Source organism: Taeniopygia guttata, chromosome 6, assembly GCF_048771995.1.
Source record: "Taeniopygia guttata chromosome 6, bTaeGut7.mat, whole genome shotgun sequence".
Classification (NCBI taxonomy): Eukaryota; Metazoa; Chordata; class Aves; order Passeriformes; family Estrildidae; genus Taeniopygia; species Taeniopygia guttata.
Window position 1 is genome coordinate 12,668,704 of NC_133031.1, and position 16,274 is coordinate 12,684,977.

At 41.0% G+C, this 16,274-nt stretch overlaps 1 protein-coding gene across 1 annotated transcript in view; it reads right to left on the reverse strand.

The window, feature by feature from the left end:
• Window positions 1-6,630: 6,630 nt before the first annotated feature.
• Window positions 6,631-16,274, reverse strand: part of CSGALNACT2 (chondroitin sulfate N-acetylgalactosaminyltransferase 2) — a 32,445-nt gene continuing 22,801 nt past the window's right edge. The window contains exons 3-8 of the mRNA XM_030275888.4: window positions 14,793-15,009; window positions 14,166-14,267; window positions 12,451-12,629; window positions 11,054-11,148; window positions 9,865-9,946; window positions 6,631-8,712 (exon numbers count right to left, since the gene is read on the reverse strand). Coding sequence (XP_030131748.4) covers window positions 8,420-8,712; window positions 9,865-9,946; window positions 11,054-11,148; window positions 12,451-12,629; window positions 14,166-14,267; window positions 14,793-15,009 — 968 coding nt within the window. The 3' untranslated portion in view covers window positions 6,631-8,419. The remainder of the gene's footprint in view (window positions 8,713-9,864; window positions 9,947-11,053; window positions 11,149-12,450; window positions 12,630-14,165; window positions 14,268-14,792; window positions 15,010-16,274) is intronic.

Consider the following 16,274-nt stretch of genomic DNA (forward strand, 5'->3'; position numbering starts at 1 on the left):
TTAACTTTTTCCACAGTTATTTTTCACTTGCAAATGTATCAAACCACAACCCAGAAGCTGAATGAGGTGTGAAAGGCAGCATGGTCACAGTGAACCGACTGGTTACCTTCTGACTTGAAAAGCTACAGTATTAAATATTTAAATTTCTTTCAACAGAGGCAAAAACAACACTAAGCCAACAACATGCTGCCAGTTCTAGTGTTCTTTCTGTAGCAGTATTTTATGGATTTCATAGGGTGTGTGCTACAGAATATTTTTGTTCTCTCAATGGAAATGTTTAACAGTTCCACTGTGTAAAAACCTATTGTGTCGTAAGAGCTGAATTTAATTTTTCTCCCCGTATTTATCACTTGAACAGCAGAGCACAGCAACGTTTGCTGGCTGCAGCTGGCTGCAGGGTTTCCTGTGGCAAGGTTCTGTTGGCATTTCCACACCCCGGCACCTCTGTGCAGCCACCACCCTTTCTGCTGCTCAGAACAAAGCCACCTCTGCAAGGTCCCACAGAGAACAGGCCAGCACGGAGCCGTGAGCAAAATCCAGCTCTTCTGCCCCAGTGCCACTCCTTTTCAGGGATATGACCTTGGCAAAAGAAAACCAAACTGCATCTCAGAAATGCAGGAGCCCTGGAAGTCCCCATAAACGTTTCTGATCTGTTGGAAACTCTGGGGGAAATGGTTTTGGTGACCAGACACCCCCACCACACTTGCAGAGCTGAACAGTGCTGTGCTCATCACAGCTCATTAGAAAAGATAATGATGTTTACCAGCATTTAGAGGATTGAGCAGATAAGAGTCTTCCTGATGGCCAGTTCACAGTCATAATTAATATGAATATCACATCCTTGAAAACTCACTTCCAATTAGGTCCCATCCAGTCATTAGGATAAATTAGCTATTTACACAGGCATAAGAGTAAACAATAAAATTGCTTTCCAGGCCCTTCACTGCCATTAGAGCACAACACGGAGTGACAAGCAGTAGCTCTATGCCAGTAAGGTATCCTTAGTTACGTTAGCAGCAATTTGATTTATCAAGTTGTTAATTCCCAAGAAACAATTTTCTTTTAGCAAATGACTCACAGGGCAGAATTCAGCTGAGCAGTTAGCTGCCAGCTGATACTGGTACATCTTTTGGGGAGAAATCAGTAATTCTGAGGATGTGCTGACAGATCTTCTCTCTTCAGCCTTCAATGTATGGAATTTTATCAGGGCAGCCCCAGTTTCCCAGCTAACCAGAACAACCTACAAGCAGTGTGTAGAAGTACAGTTTTTACCTTGTTCTCTGCAGCAATTGAATAGGGCTGTGTGGACAGCAAGATACTTAAATAATTTTTAAAAATCAAATTACAGGAAGAATTCATCTGCAGCTGTTAATGCATGTTATCAAGGAAGTTTCCACACCAGTAAGCATGCAAATATTAGCAATAGCTTCCTTCATGCTTGTCCCTGGCAAGGCAGGGATAACTGGGAATGTTTTGAGATTCCAGCAGATTCCTATGTGCTCTGACAGAGGTTCCCTGAGAGTGCAGAGGTTTGCTGTCCTTCACTGCTTCCCCAGGTGGACCTTGGGCTTTGGAAGAGAGAGAAACCACATTTGGGGGTGTAGTTCTGCAGTAACGTGAAGGTACAACAAAAATTATAACCATCCCTCTAACATGGTAACAATAACTGAAGCATTTCTAGCATTTCCAATGTTACAAGCAATTTTTGTCATCAATGTTTCTATGGCTTCCTAACAGCACATTCAGCTTCTGCACAGAAAATGATGCAGTTGATTGCTGTAAGGTAACTTAGGGATATTGGTTTATTTATGTAAAGAAATATCAGAAGCAATCAAGTTCTGTGTCAAGCAGTGAGTGCTGGACAGTCCGAGGCATATTCTGCCTCAGACATCTCTCCTTCAGACATGTGATGCAGAAGATATTCAAACCACCAGGAAATGCAACAGCCAATAAATACAGTTTCTGATCTATTAGGATGCATACTTCACAGCATTCAGGCTCCTGACAGCCACTAATAAAAAGCACCGAAATAGAGAAGTCCTGTCAGAAACAGTGTTTGGCAAAAACAGTGCACAGTTACTTGAAACTATTAGTAGCACCTACCAGGAAACCAAACCTCCCAAACAAACCAAAAATTAATACACACACAAACAAAAAAGCCAAGACCCAGGTCTGAGGCCACACAGAGGAGTCTGTTTGCAAACCCACTTCAGCACTAGGCCTGGAGACCATTTACAGGATTGAAAGGAATCTGAAAGTGAACAAAAACCAAAGCACCAGCTTCAAACATCCTCACCTAATCCAGGACAGAAAAGAAGAAACTTGAAATTTAGTGGAAATTTGCTTCTAATATGTCTAATCTTATCTAGCTGCTTCGGATTAAGCAGCAATCTTAAAAGTAATGTAATTCTGTTTGGGGGCAGAAGTCAAATGAGTTCCAACAGAATCTCATTACAGAGAAAACTACTTAATAACTTTTTAATCCCTGTCACATAAGTACACTGTGGCCTCTTCTGATTCTGTGGCATATTAAATATAGCATCCTGCTATCCATCAGTGTCAACATTGTAAGTTCCCTTTAAAAGATATACACAACATAGTTTACATTCAATTCAAAGAAGATACTGCTCACAATATTCCACAAATATCTATTAAATCAAAGAACAAACTACAACATATCCTCAGGAACAGCAACAGAGCACTGAGGAACTCAGCAAACACAATTGTGACTGAAGTTGACTGAAGTATTGGATGTTTATAGCAATACCAGAACTTAATGAAACGGTGAATTATTCTTGTCTGGGGACATAATAGCTCACTGTTGATGACCTGATCTCAGTTTGGAAAAAAACCAAACCACTTCTAAAACATTTCAAAAACATAAAATCCAAGCAAGCAATTAATAATTTGACAGATGCAAACAAATCCATTTTTTCTATACACCTCGAACTTCACTTAGAAATTTTGACTACCCAAATATTCCAAAAAGAATTTTACAATAATCCAGCAGCCAAGAAAATCCATTTGACAAGATTTTTAAGAGCACACAAACACAACCCCCCCCCAACATCTGTTCCATGGATGCATTTACAGGCCAAAACACCATCCCAGCTGCCACCCCAGGAAAAGCTGTGACTCACAACCTGAGAGTAGCCAAAGCTGTCTCAGAGCTGCTCTCCAGAGCCTTCCTGAGCATCAAGCAATCTCAAAGGGTTTTATTTTTGCTTCAGACTATCCCTTTAACAATCATTTTCCCCATGGATTGTAATGAAGCCAGCAAGAAGCCACTGAAGCTTGCATAAGGCTGCAGGAATTCTGCAAAGAGCTGAGGCTCTCACAGGGCTACAGCCATGCTGTGCCTGTTAGCTCGTGTTTCCACAGCCCTGTTCAGCTTCCCCTCCTGTCTCCTCCACATCCATCACACTGGGACAATCTCATTTTCCCCCTTCTCCTCCTGTACAGGAGAAGCTCCCCTGTTGTTTCACAGCTGGGACTTTGCTGCCAGGCCACACTTGCCACTGCCTTCAGCAGGAGCCAGGTCTGACATCACATCCATGAAGGCTGTTCCATAGCCTCTGCCTTAAATTCCACACAGCGCTTCCACTCAAAGTCTGGCAAAGAGCACATCCTCCCACCATGGATGTGCAAATGGCAAAACAATCGACAAAGAAACGCCAAAACAGACCCCCACAAATGAATGAGGAATGAGTTAATGTCCTCTTTTACCTGCAAGTCAAATACAAATGCAAAGTATTCTACCTATTAAAGAAAATTCTAAAGCCCTTTGCTAAGTTAACTTGCACCAGCAAAGAGTTTTTACAGCAGTTAGAGAGAAAGCTGAGAGAACATAGGTTAAAACATTTTAGTGATATGTTACATACAAGTCCTGTATACATACAAGGCAACCTTGAAGCTGTAAGAGCTGAAAATGCTCCAGAAAAACCACATAACAACACATTTAGAGCAGCTCAAATAAACCAGTTAAATGACCACAAACTTCAAGTTCAGGGCGACTTCTTTACCTTACCCTGGAAGAGACTAAGCTAACCAAGACAAAGCTGTGTCTTAATAAAACCTTATAGAAACACTTAGGCTTAAATATAAAAGGGATTTATTGAACATTCTACCTGCAGGTCAGAAGTACTTTTGCTGCACAGCACTTCCATGGAGATCCCAGCTACCACCCTGCTCTTTAGGCCAACCTCTACAGAAGAAAATAAGGTCTCCTGACCAAAAGGTAAAAGCCACTCCCTTGCTAGTGCAAACTCAAAAATAACAATAAAACACTCACCTTACTCAAACCCAGGAGACACATTTCTTGGAATAGAAGAAGAACCTTTCTCTACCAGCTTCGGGTCCCAAGTGAGGGGAGGCAGTCCTTGCCCAGGCTAATTAACCCCAGCTGCCAGGGTTATTATGGGCAGCACCTGGGGCAGGGCAGCCCCGCAGGTCTCTGCTGCTGGCTCAAGGCACCGCTGCTCTGCCACTGCCCAGAGCAGGGCTGGCCCATCTCCAGCTCCCCAGGCAATGATGCTGCTGAAACTCCCACCAGCTGGAGCCCGGGCCATGGGAAGCCCAGGGCACTGGGGCTCTGTGGGTGCTTGCATGGCTCTCAGGTGTGTCTCTACACAGCCCAAATGCCCTGTCAGTGCCAGGCTTTCAGAAAATTGTGCTATATCACAAAGGCAAAGCTCTGCAGAGCCACTGCAATCGCAGAAATGTAAAAAAACTACTTTATCAAAGTCTCCTTTCCTGTGAAGCTTTTCCACTCAGAACAGGTGGAGTCCTTTAGTTTGTAATCAGGCCTAACAAGGAAAAGGTGAGCATCGTTAGGGCATGAACTAAGCACAGCTTAAGCTCATTATCCTCATTTTCCTTCACAGCTGAGTAAAATTTGAATGATTTATCTCAAGATGTATTTAGAAGTCACACTCAGCAAGAAGACCACAGGCAAAAGAAAGCTATGCTCATCTTTGATACACAGAAAGCTTTCATCATTACACTGATAAATCAATAAGTTACTAATTTATGCTGAAACGCCATTTTAAAGGTTATTTGAAGCTTTATTACCTTCATTCATGGATCAGACAAGGCAAAAATTTTGTTCTAGTTTATACTTTGGCATGAACTAAAACCATTTAAATGTCTGCATTCAGATACAAGTGGTTAGGGCTCACCTACCACTTCTGTTTTCCTCCTGATGCCATTCTCTTCTTGAACATAGTTTACAAATAAGTTTTGATTTTCATAAGTGTGTGCATCTCAGAGTCCAAAGGCTTTTATGGAAATAAAATATCCCAGTATTTTCTCCTGTATGCAGGAGACCCTGAACTATTTCCCCTAAGTGTTTTCCATCTGTATTTGCTGAAATTGCTATCTACTGGTCTTATTGCATAACATATTTTTAAACAATTTCAAAAGCACAACCCACATTTGTTCCTGCAAGGGTCTAAAGTAAAAGTTCACCCTGAGCTAATCTCATCTTGATTTCCTTTAATGAAGAACACTTCTCTCTAGGGAAGACTACAGCTTGCAAATTCCTTGGAAAAGGTTACAATTTCTGTGACTAGCACGCAACAGAATCAAAATTAATTCATGATTCAGTGGAGCATGTTCCTATTTAAATAAGTGTTACTATATTTACTACTCTAGCACTAAAACACAGTGACTCCTCCAGGAAATCACTTGGACCACCACTCAAAAAAAGTGTGTTATGTAAACAGCATCTGTCAAAACAGGAGGATGAGGCCCAGCACTCGGCCATATAACCCAAGCACCGACCCTGGGCACAGACTGTGACTGTCACTCTTCTCTGCAGTGCCCCAGCAGCAGCCCAAGCTAAACAAACCCCCTCAGTGCGGGGCTTATTCTTCCTCTGCAGGCAGAGCACACCTTGGAAAAGCCAAGTCTTGTTCCCAAGCAAGAGAGTTTTGTATTTGAAGTACAACTAACTTGCTTTCCTTCTTGGATGAAGTTAGGAAACACATCCAAGAAGAGTTACCCATCTTCCTGGGAAAGAGCATGCCTCGGTTTTCATCACCCAGATGGGGCCAGCTGACACTGATCTACCTCGCTGCTGCTGATGAGCCCAACCACACAGTGGAAAACAGCAGAACCTGAGACACCTGGATACCAGCACTCTGCCATGTTTCCAAAACATGAGAACGGGGACAACTGGATCCTCCTGGGCAGCATTCTGAGTGCTGAGAGCTGAGGTACAGCAATGCTGGGCCTATGCCCTACCTCTGTGTCCATTCCAGGGCGTGTCAACCAGCAGTGGTGTCAGCGAGAAGCATTTTTGGATGTTTATTCTTGTGCACCCAGGACAGCAGCAGCTGTCCTGAAGTTTTAAAGGCTGGAGTCTCAGGAGAATGCCCCACTTGTATCTTCATCCCAAGTCATAATACCAATGTATTTCATCTTGTCCTCATCCATACCTTACAATTTTTGTTAGCAACAACCAAGATAAGGTAAATCTGGTGTAAATTTAAGTTGTTCAAGGAACAAACTCTCATCTCTGGTCTGAGTAGATACCCGAGATGCAAAATTGAGCTGGTTGAATTTTTCACTGCAAATATTATTTGAATCCAGTGTGTTATGCTCTGTACAATATGAAACAGCTTAAAACAATTTCTAAAATGCAGAAATTCCATTTATTATATTGAGACTATAAATTGCAAGAAGTCCTGCAATGCATTCTCTTCACTCTAAGTACAATACAGTACACTGTTCTCCACAATAAGTTACATAAAGGCAAATTTTATATACATATAAAAAAGGATCAGTGCCCAGAACTATTTGCACAGCATTTCTGCTATTCAGAAATCAATCATTTTAATCTTTAATTGCCTTCAGAATTCTTGAGCAAAATAAATCCATAAACAGATCTTAATTACCTGGTTTGAGAAAGGTTTTCAACTAATATCTATATTCAGCAGAAACCATGCAAATGGTTTAACCACCGAATTAGCATTCTCTGCATTCATTCTATAAACAAATGTATTAAAAAATGAGGCATGCCATATGGTATCATATAAGAAAATGGAGAAAAATGACCTGCCTGTGTTTGAAGTGTTTATGCATCCCAAAACACCCAAAAGGTAAGTACCAAAGTAGTAGTGCCATTGTACACGGCACTAATGAGACCACAGCATAATTCTGCTTAAACATGCTCAAAAATCCCAATAAGCAAATAAAAAAAAAAAAACAACAAAAAAAAAAACCCCCAAAAAAACCAAAACCCCAAACAGCAAACAGAAAAAACCAAACCAAAACAAAAAAAAACAAACAAACAAAAAAACAAAAGGAAAACCCAGAGGAAAAAGAACCAAAACCCTAGAACATCTGCAAACTGAAAAAGTGAAGAAATAAGGCTGCTAGAATGATCAGTGTAATGAAGAGCATTGTATAAAGGAAGACTGTAATAGCACTTGTTTTTTCAGTCACTGAAACAACTATAAGTATATGACACATTACAAAAACATGTCAGGAAAATGCCCAAAGAAAAAGAATGCACAAGGAAAATACTGGCACACTAGCAAACAGGCCACTAATAAATTTGTATGGGAATTATAAGGTAGTTCCTCAACTTAACAGATGAGATACATAGGCAGGGCCTTGGAATAACGAGTGGGGGCAAAATTATTTAAGCAAACAAGTTTAATAGCACAGCTCAGTTTCTAGAAGAGATATGGCATCTGCTGTGGGAAAAGAGCAGGCACAGAAACACCCAGCTGCAATGTTCCCAACTTGTCTGATCTATCACTGAAATAAGAAGGTGGCATTTCCTTCGCAGTGTGAACTTCCATTATATGCTCTAAAATTCCACTTAAAGGGATTTTCATTCCCACCTCCCCAAATTATTCTCTATTCAACCATGTCAATGTCTGTCAATACAGCAAATGTGGCACCAAGCCCTTGCTGTGGAATCAGCACCCTCCACAGCTGCTGTACTGGTCAGCATGGTGAGATTATTTTCCCACACCTTTCTCTTGTTTCTACAACAGAGTCTAAGTATAGTATCCTTCTAAAGTCACAGTGCAGTGAGCCATACAGACTGAAAATACTCAAGACACAAAAGATTATTTCATTTAATTCTCAAAAGAATGCAAATATAAGAACAGAAATGTACCACGTGGAAAAGTGTTGAACTGTACATTCCACAGATTTTTCCAGTTGATACTGAAAACACTTTCCTTGAACTACATATGCCATCCAATTTAGCTGAGGTGCTTGAACTCACAGGATGCGTAGGTAAGAGCCTATCAAAGGATTACTCAGAAAACAAACACGAGAACCAAAAACTCTCTAAACTCTTCTTCACCGAAAAAGAGAGGCACTGCATTTGTGAGCTGAATTAAGGCTGTAAAGGGATGCTGGTTGACTGTGAATGTGCAGTCAGGAGCGGGCGGGGAGCCCCTCAGCGCACGGCCTCGCTGTTAGTCCTGTAGGCCTGCTTGCGGAGGTGCGCCTCGATCTCCTCGCGGAACACCAGCATGCCCAGGTGCGAGTGCGACGCCTCGTTCATGGCTTTGGACTGGATGCACATGCGGTACTGCTCCGGGGTCAGCTCGTCCGCGCAGTGCTTCTCGTGCCACAGGTGGAACAGCCCGGGCACGGGCGTCCTGATCACCATCAGCTCCCCGTGCAGGTACTTCCTGTACAGGTGAACGTCCTCGCCGCCCCAGCCTTTCACTTCCAAGTCAAAACCCCCTACAAAAACAGCGTCAGAAATCGTTATCTGGGCACACAGCCAAGAAGAGCAACATTTATACCTCATGTGTTACCAGATCTGGCATCACGTTCCAGAAATTCTGTAGCAATTAACTAAGTTTCCCATGCCCATTTGAGGAACGGGAGCTTCAAGGACACCACATCATTTGTGGTGGAAACAGCCCAGCACACAGATCTGCTGACTTCAGAAGGTCTCTTAGAGCAGAGTCTCCAAATTGCATTATGCATGACAGCCCATGTGACAGCTGCAGAGAACTGTAGGCAAACCTCACTCGCTATGATTTTGGATTATTTTTAGGAAGCATAATGGATTTTAGCAGCTGGAAAGTGAAGCACCCTCTGAGAAATCCTCTCTAACAATGCCAGCAATTACTCTACAGGTCACAATTCAAAAGGCTGGATTAAAGAAAGGAACATGGTTCACCATTTTAAGTCTCTTGTTTTTCCAGGAAGGACCACAGTGAAGAGCAACCCAGGCTCTTGTACAATTTCAAAACTCCAGAATTATGAAGTCCTCATTTAGCACTGCCATACAGATGGCAATATGACTGCTATTAGCAATCAGCCTGCATTCAAGCCACCAGACAGCACGCAGGGCTGTGCTGTTACATCTTCTGGCAGATTTACATCTTCTGGCAGACTGTGCTCACCACCATCTTCCACATTTAAGCACACCAAGCTGTTCTCGGTTTTAAGAACATGCCACAAGGGGGGGCAAAGCACATTGCTAAAGGCTCCGAGAACTGTATTCAATTTCTCTAGGTTATTTAAAAGGAAGGATGTGAATTCTTCTTGTCTATGTGAATGGCTTATTTGAGTGACATGTTTCTTAAACGTGATTCATTTGCTTCAGACAGACATAAAGTACCAAAAAAAAAAACAACAGGCAGTATTTTAAAAAATTCTAGAATGAAATGTTTCTACTAAAACTATTGTGTCTTTTAATACACTCAACAGATGGGACATCAAAATCCAAAAAAGCTAATTTATCTCATTGGTCAAACTTGTTAAGCAAGTCTGACTGCTGGGCTTGGGGAATTAATACAAGAAATAAATATATTACTTTCCTGTAATTAGGTAAGACCAGAGAATCACTTCTTAAAGATTTTTTTTTCTTCACTCTCATCTTACCAACAGTCAGAAAGTCTGTCCGATATTGACAAGTCATCCCAAAGCCAAAATCCCTCCAGAAACCAGAATCCTTCTTGTGTACCTGCAATTTTAAACCAGTATTAATTCTGAAATGTACAATACAACCAAGAAGGTACATTGCACTTGGTTTTGCAGAACGCTAAGCTCTTCCAATCATTTGTTCAGTGCAGGATAGAGCATAATAACACTTCTGGTATTTCTGTGTCATGCACTCATGTGGGGCTTCCCAGTGACCTGCTGCTCACTTCACCCTCTGCCTTCCAGTTCCACTCCCCCTCACTGCAGATTCCACAGCAGTTTCTGCTGCACCACCTCTATTTTCAGATTCCACAGCAGTTTCTGCTGCACCACCTCTATTTTCTATGTATCTGCCTGGACCAAGCAGTAAATTAGTCTACGGATAAATCATCTATTCCCAACACTCCATTTCCTACCCATTTTCAAAGGCCACATTTGTCTCTTGATCTGATATGACATGAGAAGTAAGCTTTGTGATTGAAGTCAACAACCATCATACTGTTAAGTTTAAAAGAGTGAACAGAAGAGCTCAGGGGCTCACTCCTCTCTCAGCTGTGATTATCAAAAACTATATGCAAAACCTTCCCTCTGGCTTTCAGTAGAATCCTTGCAAACAACGTAGGGAATGAGAGCTATTATGTTTTTTTTTAATACAGCTCTTCTTCATACTACTCTCTTCTTTTCCTTGTCTAAACCCGTCCATCCCAGAAGTCTCAGCTGAAAAACCCGATTTCACCCATGCAGTCTCTCGAAAGAGAGTCAGACTGGACACATCATTCAGAGGTTTTTGCCCTTCACCAATGCTTTGTTTGCTGGAACGTAAGAGGAAAGTTGCTGCCATGCAATGCCACCATCCTCCTAAAATACTGGCTTGCCAAGCCAGAATAAGTAGCAGATCAGAACTACCAACTTAATTTGGTTAATTGCAATTACTTCTTTTAAACTAGGTGGAACTCCAAGTTTATCTAAGAATGAGTTTTGTACTGTTTGACAAGGTTTTTTCCAAGTCCTTTGCCCATAATGGAGAAAACTGTTTACATATGCAGTGCCAAAGGTCGTAAGATATCCCAAACAGACTATTAAGTTACACTTAATTTTATTTTAATACAAAGCTCACTTAATTCTATCTAGAAAAAATCAGGCTGCTCACCAATTGCTGCTCCACAGGAGGTGGTATATCTTGATTGGCATAGACAATAGCAGGATTGTAAAGGCTGAATACCACAGGATAGAAAACTTTCTTTCCTGGAAGTCAAAAGATAATTGTTACTCACTGTGGGCATGCTTTCTGAAGGCAGAAAGAAACCAGAAACACACTTTTTATGTAAAATATTACCTATTAGGCATCTAGTGGAAGCAAATAAAAACAAGTTCTAGCTGCTAAGATTTCCCACTTAGGAAGCCATTAACATCTAGTGGAGCAGAGCCCTTAGGATCAAAAAAAATACATATGTATGCATATTATACATATTACATTTGATCTACATTTATATATAGTTATACATGCTTATATAAAATGTTAGATACCGACAACAGTCCACAAGAATATTCACTATCCTGCCTTGGGCATGAACTCTGAAGGAGCGAGCAGCATTTTCAGATTTCATTTGAAACAAAGGTGACAAACTGCCAGTATGAATTTCAAGCAGCCTCTGCAGTCTCTTGAATTCTCTTTCTCGTTAAAGCTCACAAAATACTCCTCTCCAAAATTTTTCCAATTATTTATACCACTTGTTCCATGAAGTACACAGACAGAAATGAAAGAAAAAGCAAAAAACAGGACCCAAAAATCTGGCTTCTGGAGAATTTTCTTGCCTGCTTGTTAGGTAAAAAAAACCAAAACATCTGTTGATTCCAAATTAACATTTTGAGAAAATGGTTTCTGACTGCAACAAATTTGAAACAAGAGTAAGCATTAAAAAAAGAACCCAAACAGTTTGACAGGATAAGGTCTTCAGTAGCATGCTTGTTAACTCAGGAAAGCTTTACCCTTCTTGGCAAAAGCTTGTAGAACAAGCAAGTGTCATACAAACTTAAGAAAAACTATCAATATTTCAGAGCTTGGAACAGTGGAATCAGTCTCCATAAGGAGCATGCTGTAGCTATACTGAAAACCATTCCTTTGTGACATGTCTTGGCCATGTGTGAGAAGAGATAAACCAAACTTTTTAGAGATTTCAGCATAGCAAAAATCATCTTCCACTGTAGAGCATTACACTGAGTTTTGTTATACAGATTTACATGAAGTCTAATTGTTAAAGCAATTAAATTGTCCAGCTTTCTTGCAAACAACTAAATCTGAAGAAAACATGAAAACTGTACATTGTACAAAAAAGACAATGTATTCTTAAAACAAGCTACACTAAGGCAGAGAAATCTCAGTCTAAGTGCCTTTTGTGCAGTGTGATTCATTTTCCAGGGTGTGTGGTACTGAATAAGCTCCACCATTCTAGTTGAGTTTTCCTTGTTTTCTATATGCTCAGCACAGGTCAGTTGAAGTCAGGCAGGGTGACAAGGCCCCGTTCCAGCAACACTAAAGGAACATACCGGGCTCAGCATTTAAGCGACAGCTGTTGAGGAATTCGGCTGTGAAATAAACATCAACATCACAGAAGAACATCAGGACCTCGCCCTTTTCCCAGGCTCGGGCACCCATGTCAAGTCCTCGGCCTCGGTTGAATTCCTCATTCAGAGAGACAAGCGTGTAATTGTGAAAGTCAGTTTCTCTACAAGAAAAACCAAAATAAATCTGTGGGGAGGGGCATTTATAGTTTTTTTAGCATTGTACAAGAATTTCATTCCAGAAATTTAAAAAGAAAAACAGTTATATGATCAGAATGAAAAAAAAAAAAGATGTTACACTTAGTTGTCTATTTTAAACCTTGTAAAATGATAGAAATCTGTCTTACTTTATAACTTCATGTTTAATCATTCAGACAGATTAAAATCCTTTTTGTTAACTGACATGAATTAAAATGCTCTCCTGAATTACAATGGCATCTAAAATTTGTCCCCACAAACCAAGAAGTCCTGACCAACAGAAATATCTGTGTCTTTACCAGTTCAGGGAAGAGGGCAAACAAGAAGCCAGAGTGCTGGCATCACCAGAATCATGGGGCAAAGGCTGTCTGTGCGGCAGTGCCACCCTATCCCAGGCACCTTGCTTCTCCTCGCTGTTTCCCACTAGCACATATGCCTATACTCACAGCAGAAGGGGGAAGGAGCAGCCAAAAGAGACTGGAAACAGACTCAGAGAACATCTTCAAGCAAAGTTAAGTGTCTACTTCAGAGACACTTCAGAGGACAATGCTTGAAGAGAACAGAGTGACAATATTCAACAGTAGCACCACTATAAAGATACAGAAGCAGGCCAATGCCCAGTGAGCCTGTAGCACTGACTCAGTGCTCTGAGGGACATCTCACAGGGAGCAGGGCAGGCTGCAAAGGCCTCAGAATTGAGGGGTACAGCACACAGCAGGTGCTAGGGAGACTGTAGCAAAAAATGCAGACATTCTGTCCTCCCCTCCTACAAGATACCCTTACATGTCAGGCCAGCTCTCCATCAGATGCCTCAAGCTGGTGACAAAGTAGCCTGTGTCTACTCTATGTCATGGAGAGGAGCCTGGCCAGCACAGTGAGACAGGGACCCAAAGAAAAGCTCAAGGAAAACAGGCTCCCAGCTCAGGGATGAGTGCTAGAGCTCAGGTGGTGAAGGAGCCCCTTGGCTGTAGGGTAAAGGATGCTGACACCTGTCCCATCTCTTTGGAAAAAAAACATAAATGACACATTCGTGAATTTTACATCCATACTGATGTAATGCTGAGACAGCACAATGAACTGTGCTTAAAATTATTTTACAGCTGACAGTAAGTACAGGCCTACTTTGACTACTACATTTCTCTTCCTTATCATTAAATAAAATTGCTTCACCAGTGAGATAACTATTAAAATGTACATCCCTGTTCCAAAGAACTTACTGAATATCCATTGCAAAACCCACCCCTGTTGTTTTTTGGACTGTCAGATAGAAACCTCAAAGTCTTTTCTGGCTATAACTTCATTTTTAGTAGTCTTCAGGAAGCTTTTGCAACCTAAGCTGCAAAATGGCAACCATAGAGTACAGTAAATAAATAATAAGTTTTCTAGTAACCTGTAATGGAGTATAAATTTTATTTCGTTTATTTCTTCATTCTTTTTTAAAAGCTGTTTAAAATGCCAATCAATATTGGTTTTACTGACTGATGTTGGATTGATACACTTACCTAGCTACAGATTCTAGGATGCTTTTTACTTCTGACAGACCATCTTGTCCAAAGTACACCACTGTGAGGTGAACACGCTTATCCTGATGAATGCACACATCCCTATAAGCACAAAGATAAGCTGATATTAGTAATTACTTACAACAAAAAACTTCAGGCACTTAAAAGCTACTGCATTAAAAAGAACTAGCAGATTGAAGTATTCTGGTTAGTCATCAAATGGCTTCGAAGAAAACAAGAAAAGATGCTTTCCCCTCCTTGTTCCCCATCTTGCCCATTTACATCAGAAGGTTCCAATACTGTGTGTCGCATTCCAATACCTTATTTTATAAACAGGCACTCTACAACTGATGTAATACAAACATTACGTTCAAGATCATCTGTGTCCAGGTTCACAATGACCCTGACTTTGGCCATTTTGCTGCAATTCAAGAATCTCTTAAGCCCTTTTAGAAGGAATGTTTTCTCCATACAGCAGGTTCAATTACAAACATTCCAAGGCAGTTGCACACAATGTTGGAATCATTAGCTCTGTTGCAACTCAACCAGAGCAGGCATTTATTTTGAAAAGAAAACAAAATACTGAAAATCAGGAACATAGCTCACTATATAATCTCATGCACCTACCTAAAGTTTTGCATAAATTGTGCAAATGCCTCAGTTCTTCCAGCAAGAGGAACAATAACGTTAATGATCGATCTAGAAATATCGACTGTTTCACTCTTCACTTTCATGAGGGGTCCAAAAGGTCGGAACAAGGTGACATGCCTGTACTCCATGCCATCCATCTTCTTATAAAACAGCTCATACTGTGTCCCCTTATCTCTTTCTGTACGATAGTAACCTGAAGAATAAGTCACACAAGTAATATGTAAAGTCAAAGATCCCAGCAGTTTTACTTCAGACACTCTGGTTTTCCGTAGAACTAAAGACGTGAGGGCAAAGCTTCTGGGCTTCTCCTAAAACTAAATGAAACTTCCACAAACTGTTATTGATCACAGTCACCCTTCTACCATTTTAGGTCAGACCTGAGAAACAATCCCAAGTGAACTCCAGCTTCCCTTGCTTCTTAGAGACAACAGGTCTCATGGTCCTACGCCAATTTCTCAATTGGAGTTGGGTCTTCCCAACAAAAAGGGAATTCAGCTATTTGCTAAGGGAAAGGATGGCTGAAATCTAATATTGCCTGCTCTTAAGCCCTTCAGTAAGAATCTAGCCCTGAGCTAGCCCACAGTAAAATCTGAGATCATCCGGCCAGTAATCACCACAAGAAAAGCACAATTTGTTCTGTGAGCAGAACAAATGACAGTAACTTGCTTGACAAAGTCTGCAAAATCTGACATGTAGCATCTAAACAAAACAACTGTGTGATAATGTTGGAATGCTTTTAAATTGTTTTCACTGCTAACTAGTAGTTAATGCTTTCTATCTGATAAATTAGTGGAATTTTACTACACCCATAGTCTTCTAAGGACATAGGCAGAAGTTTTCTATGTGGCTGTCACACTTTAGGACAAAAGTCCTACTCACTCCAGAAACAGGACTATCTGTTGAGAGCTAGTTTACCCCTAATAGGTAGCAAACAATCTTTCAGAACATGATCTTTACCTTAAGGACCATCAAAGAAGGAAGTTAAACCAACAGATTAATTTTACACCACATAGGAAAGGACTGAGGCTCATCTGTGTTTTTGACCCTACTAAGCTCTGTGTTGCAAATGTCTATGCTAGCTTGAGAGTAAGAAATGATGACAGAAAAAAATCCTCCAACAAAAATTCCTTATGTTCATCCCATCTCTGCTTTCCTCTTACCAGCAAGGAAAAGATGTATTATCCAGAAGAACCAAAAGCTATACCATGAACTGGCATTACATTCCAGTTAAGTGGCCACCCAGACCACAGAGAAAGTTACAAAGAGCTGCATATTCCCAAGTGTGATGCACACCCCTGCCCTAACATGATGCATTTCCTTTCACCTGGCTGCTCCTCAGCAGCTGAAATCCCTCCCAGGCCTCCCACCCAGAAAGCAGCTGGTGGCAGGCAACAGAGCAGACAAGCCATACTGATGACACAAAAGGTCCTCTTGTGTACCCAGCATTGATTTTGTCCT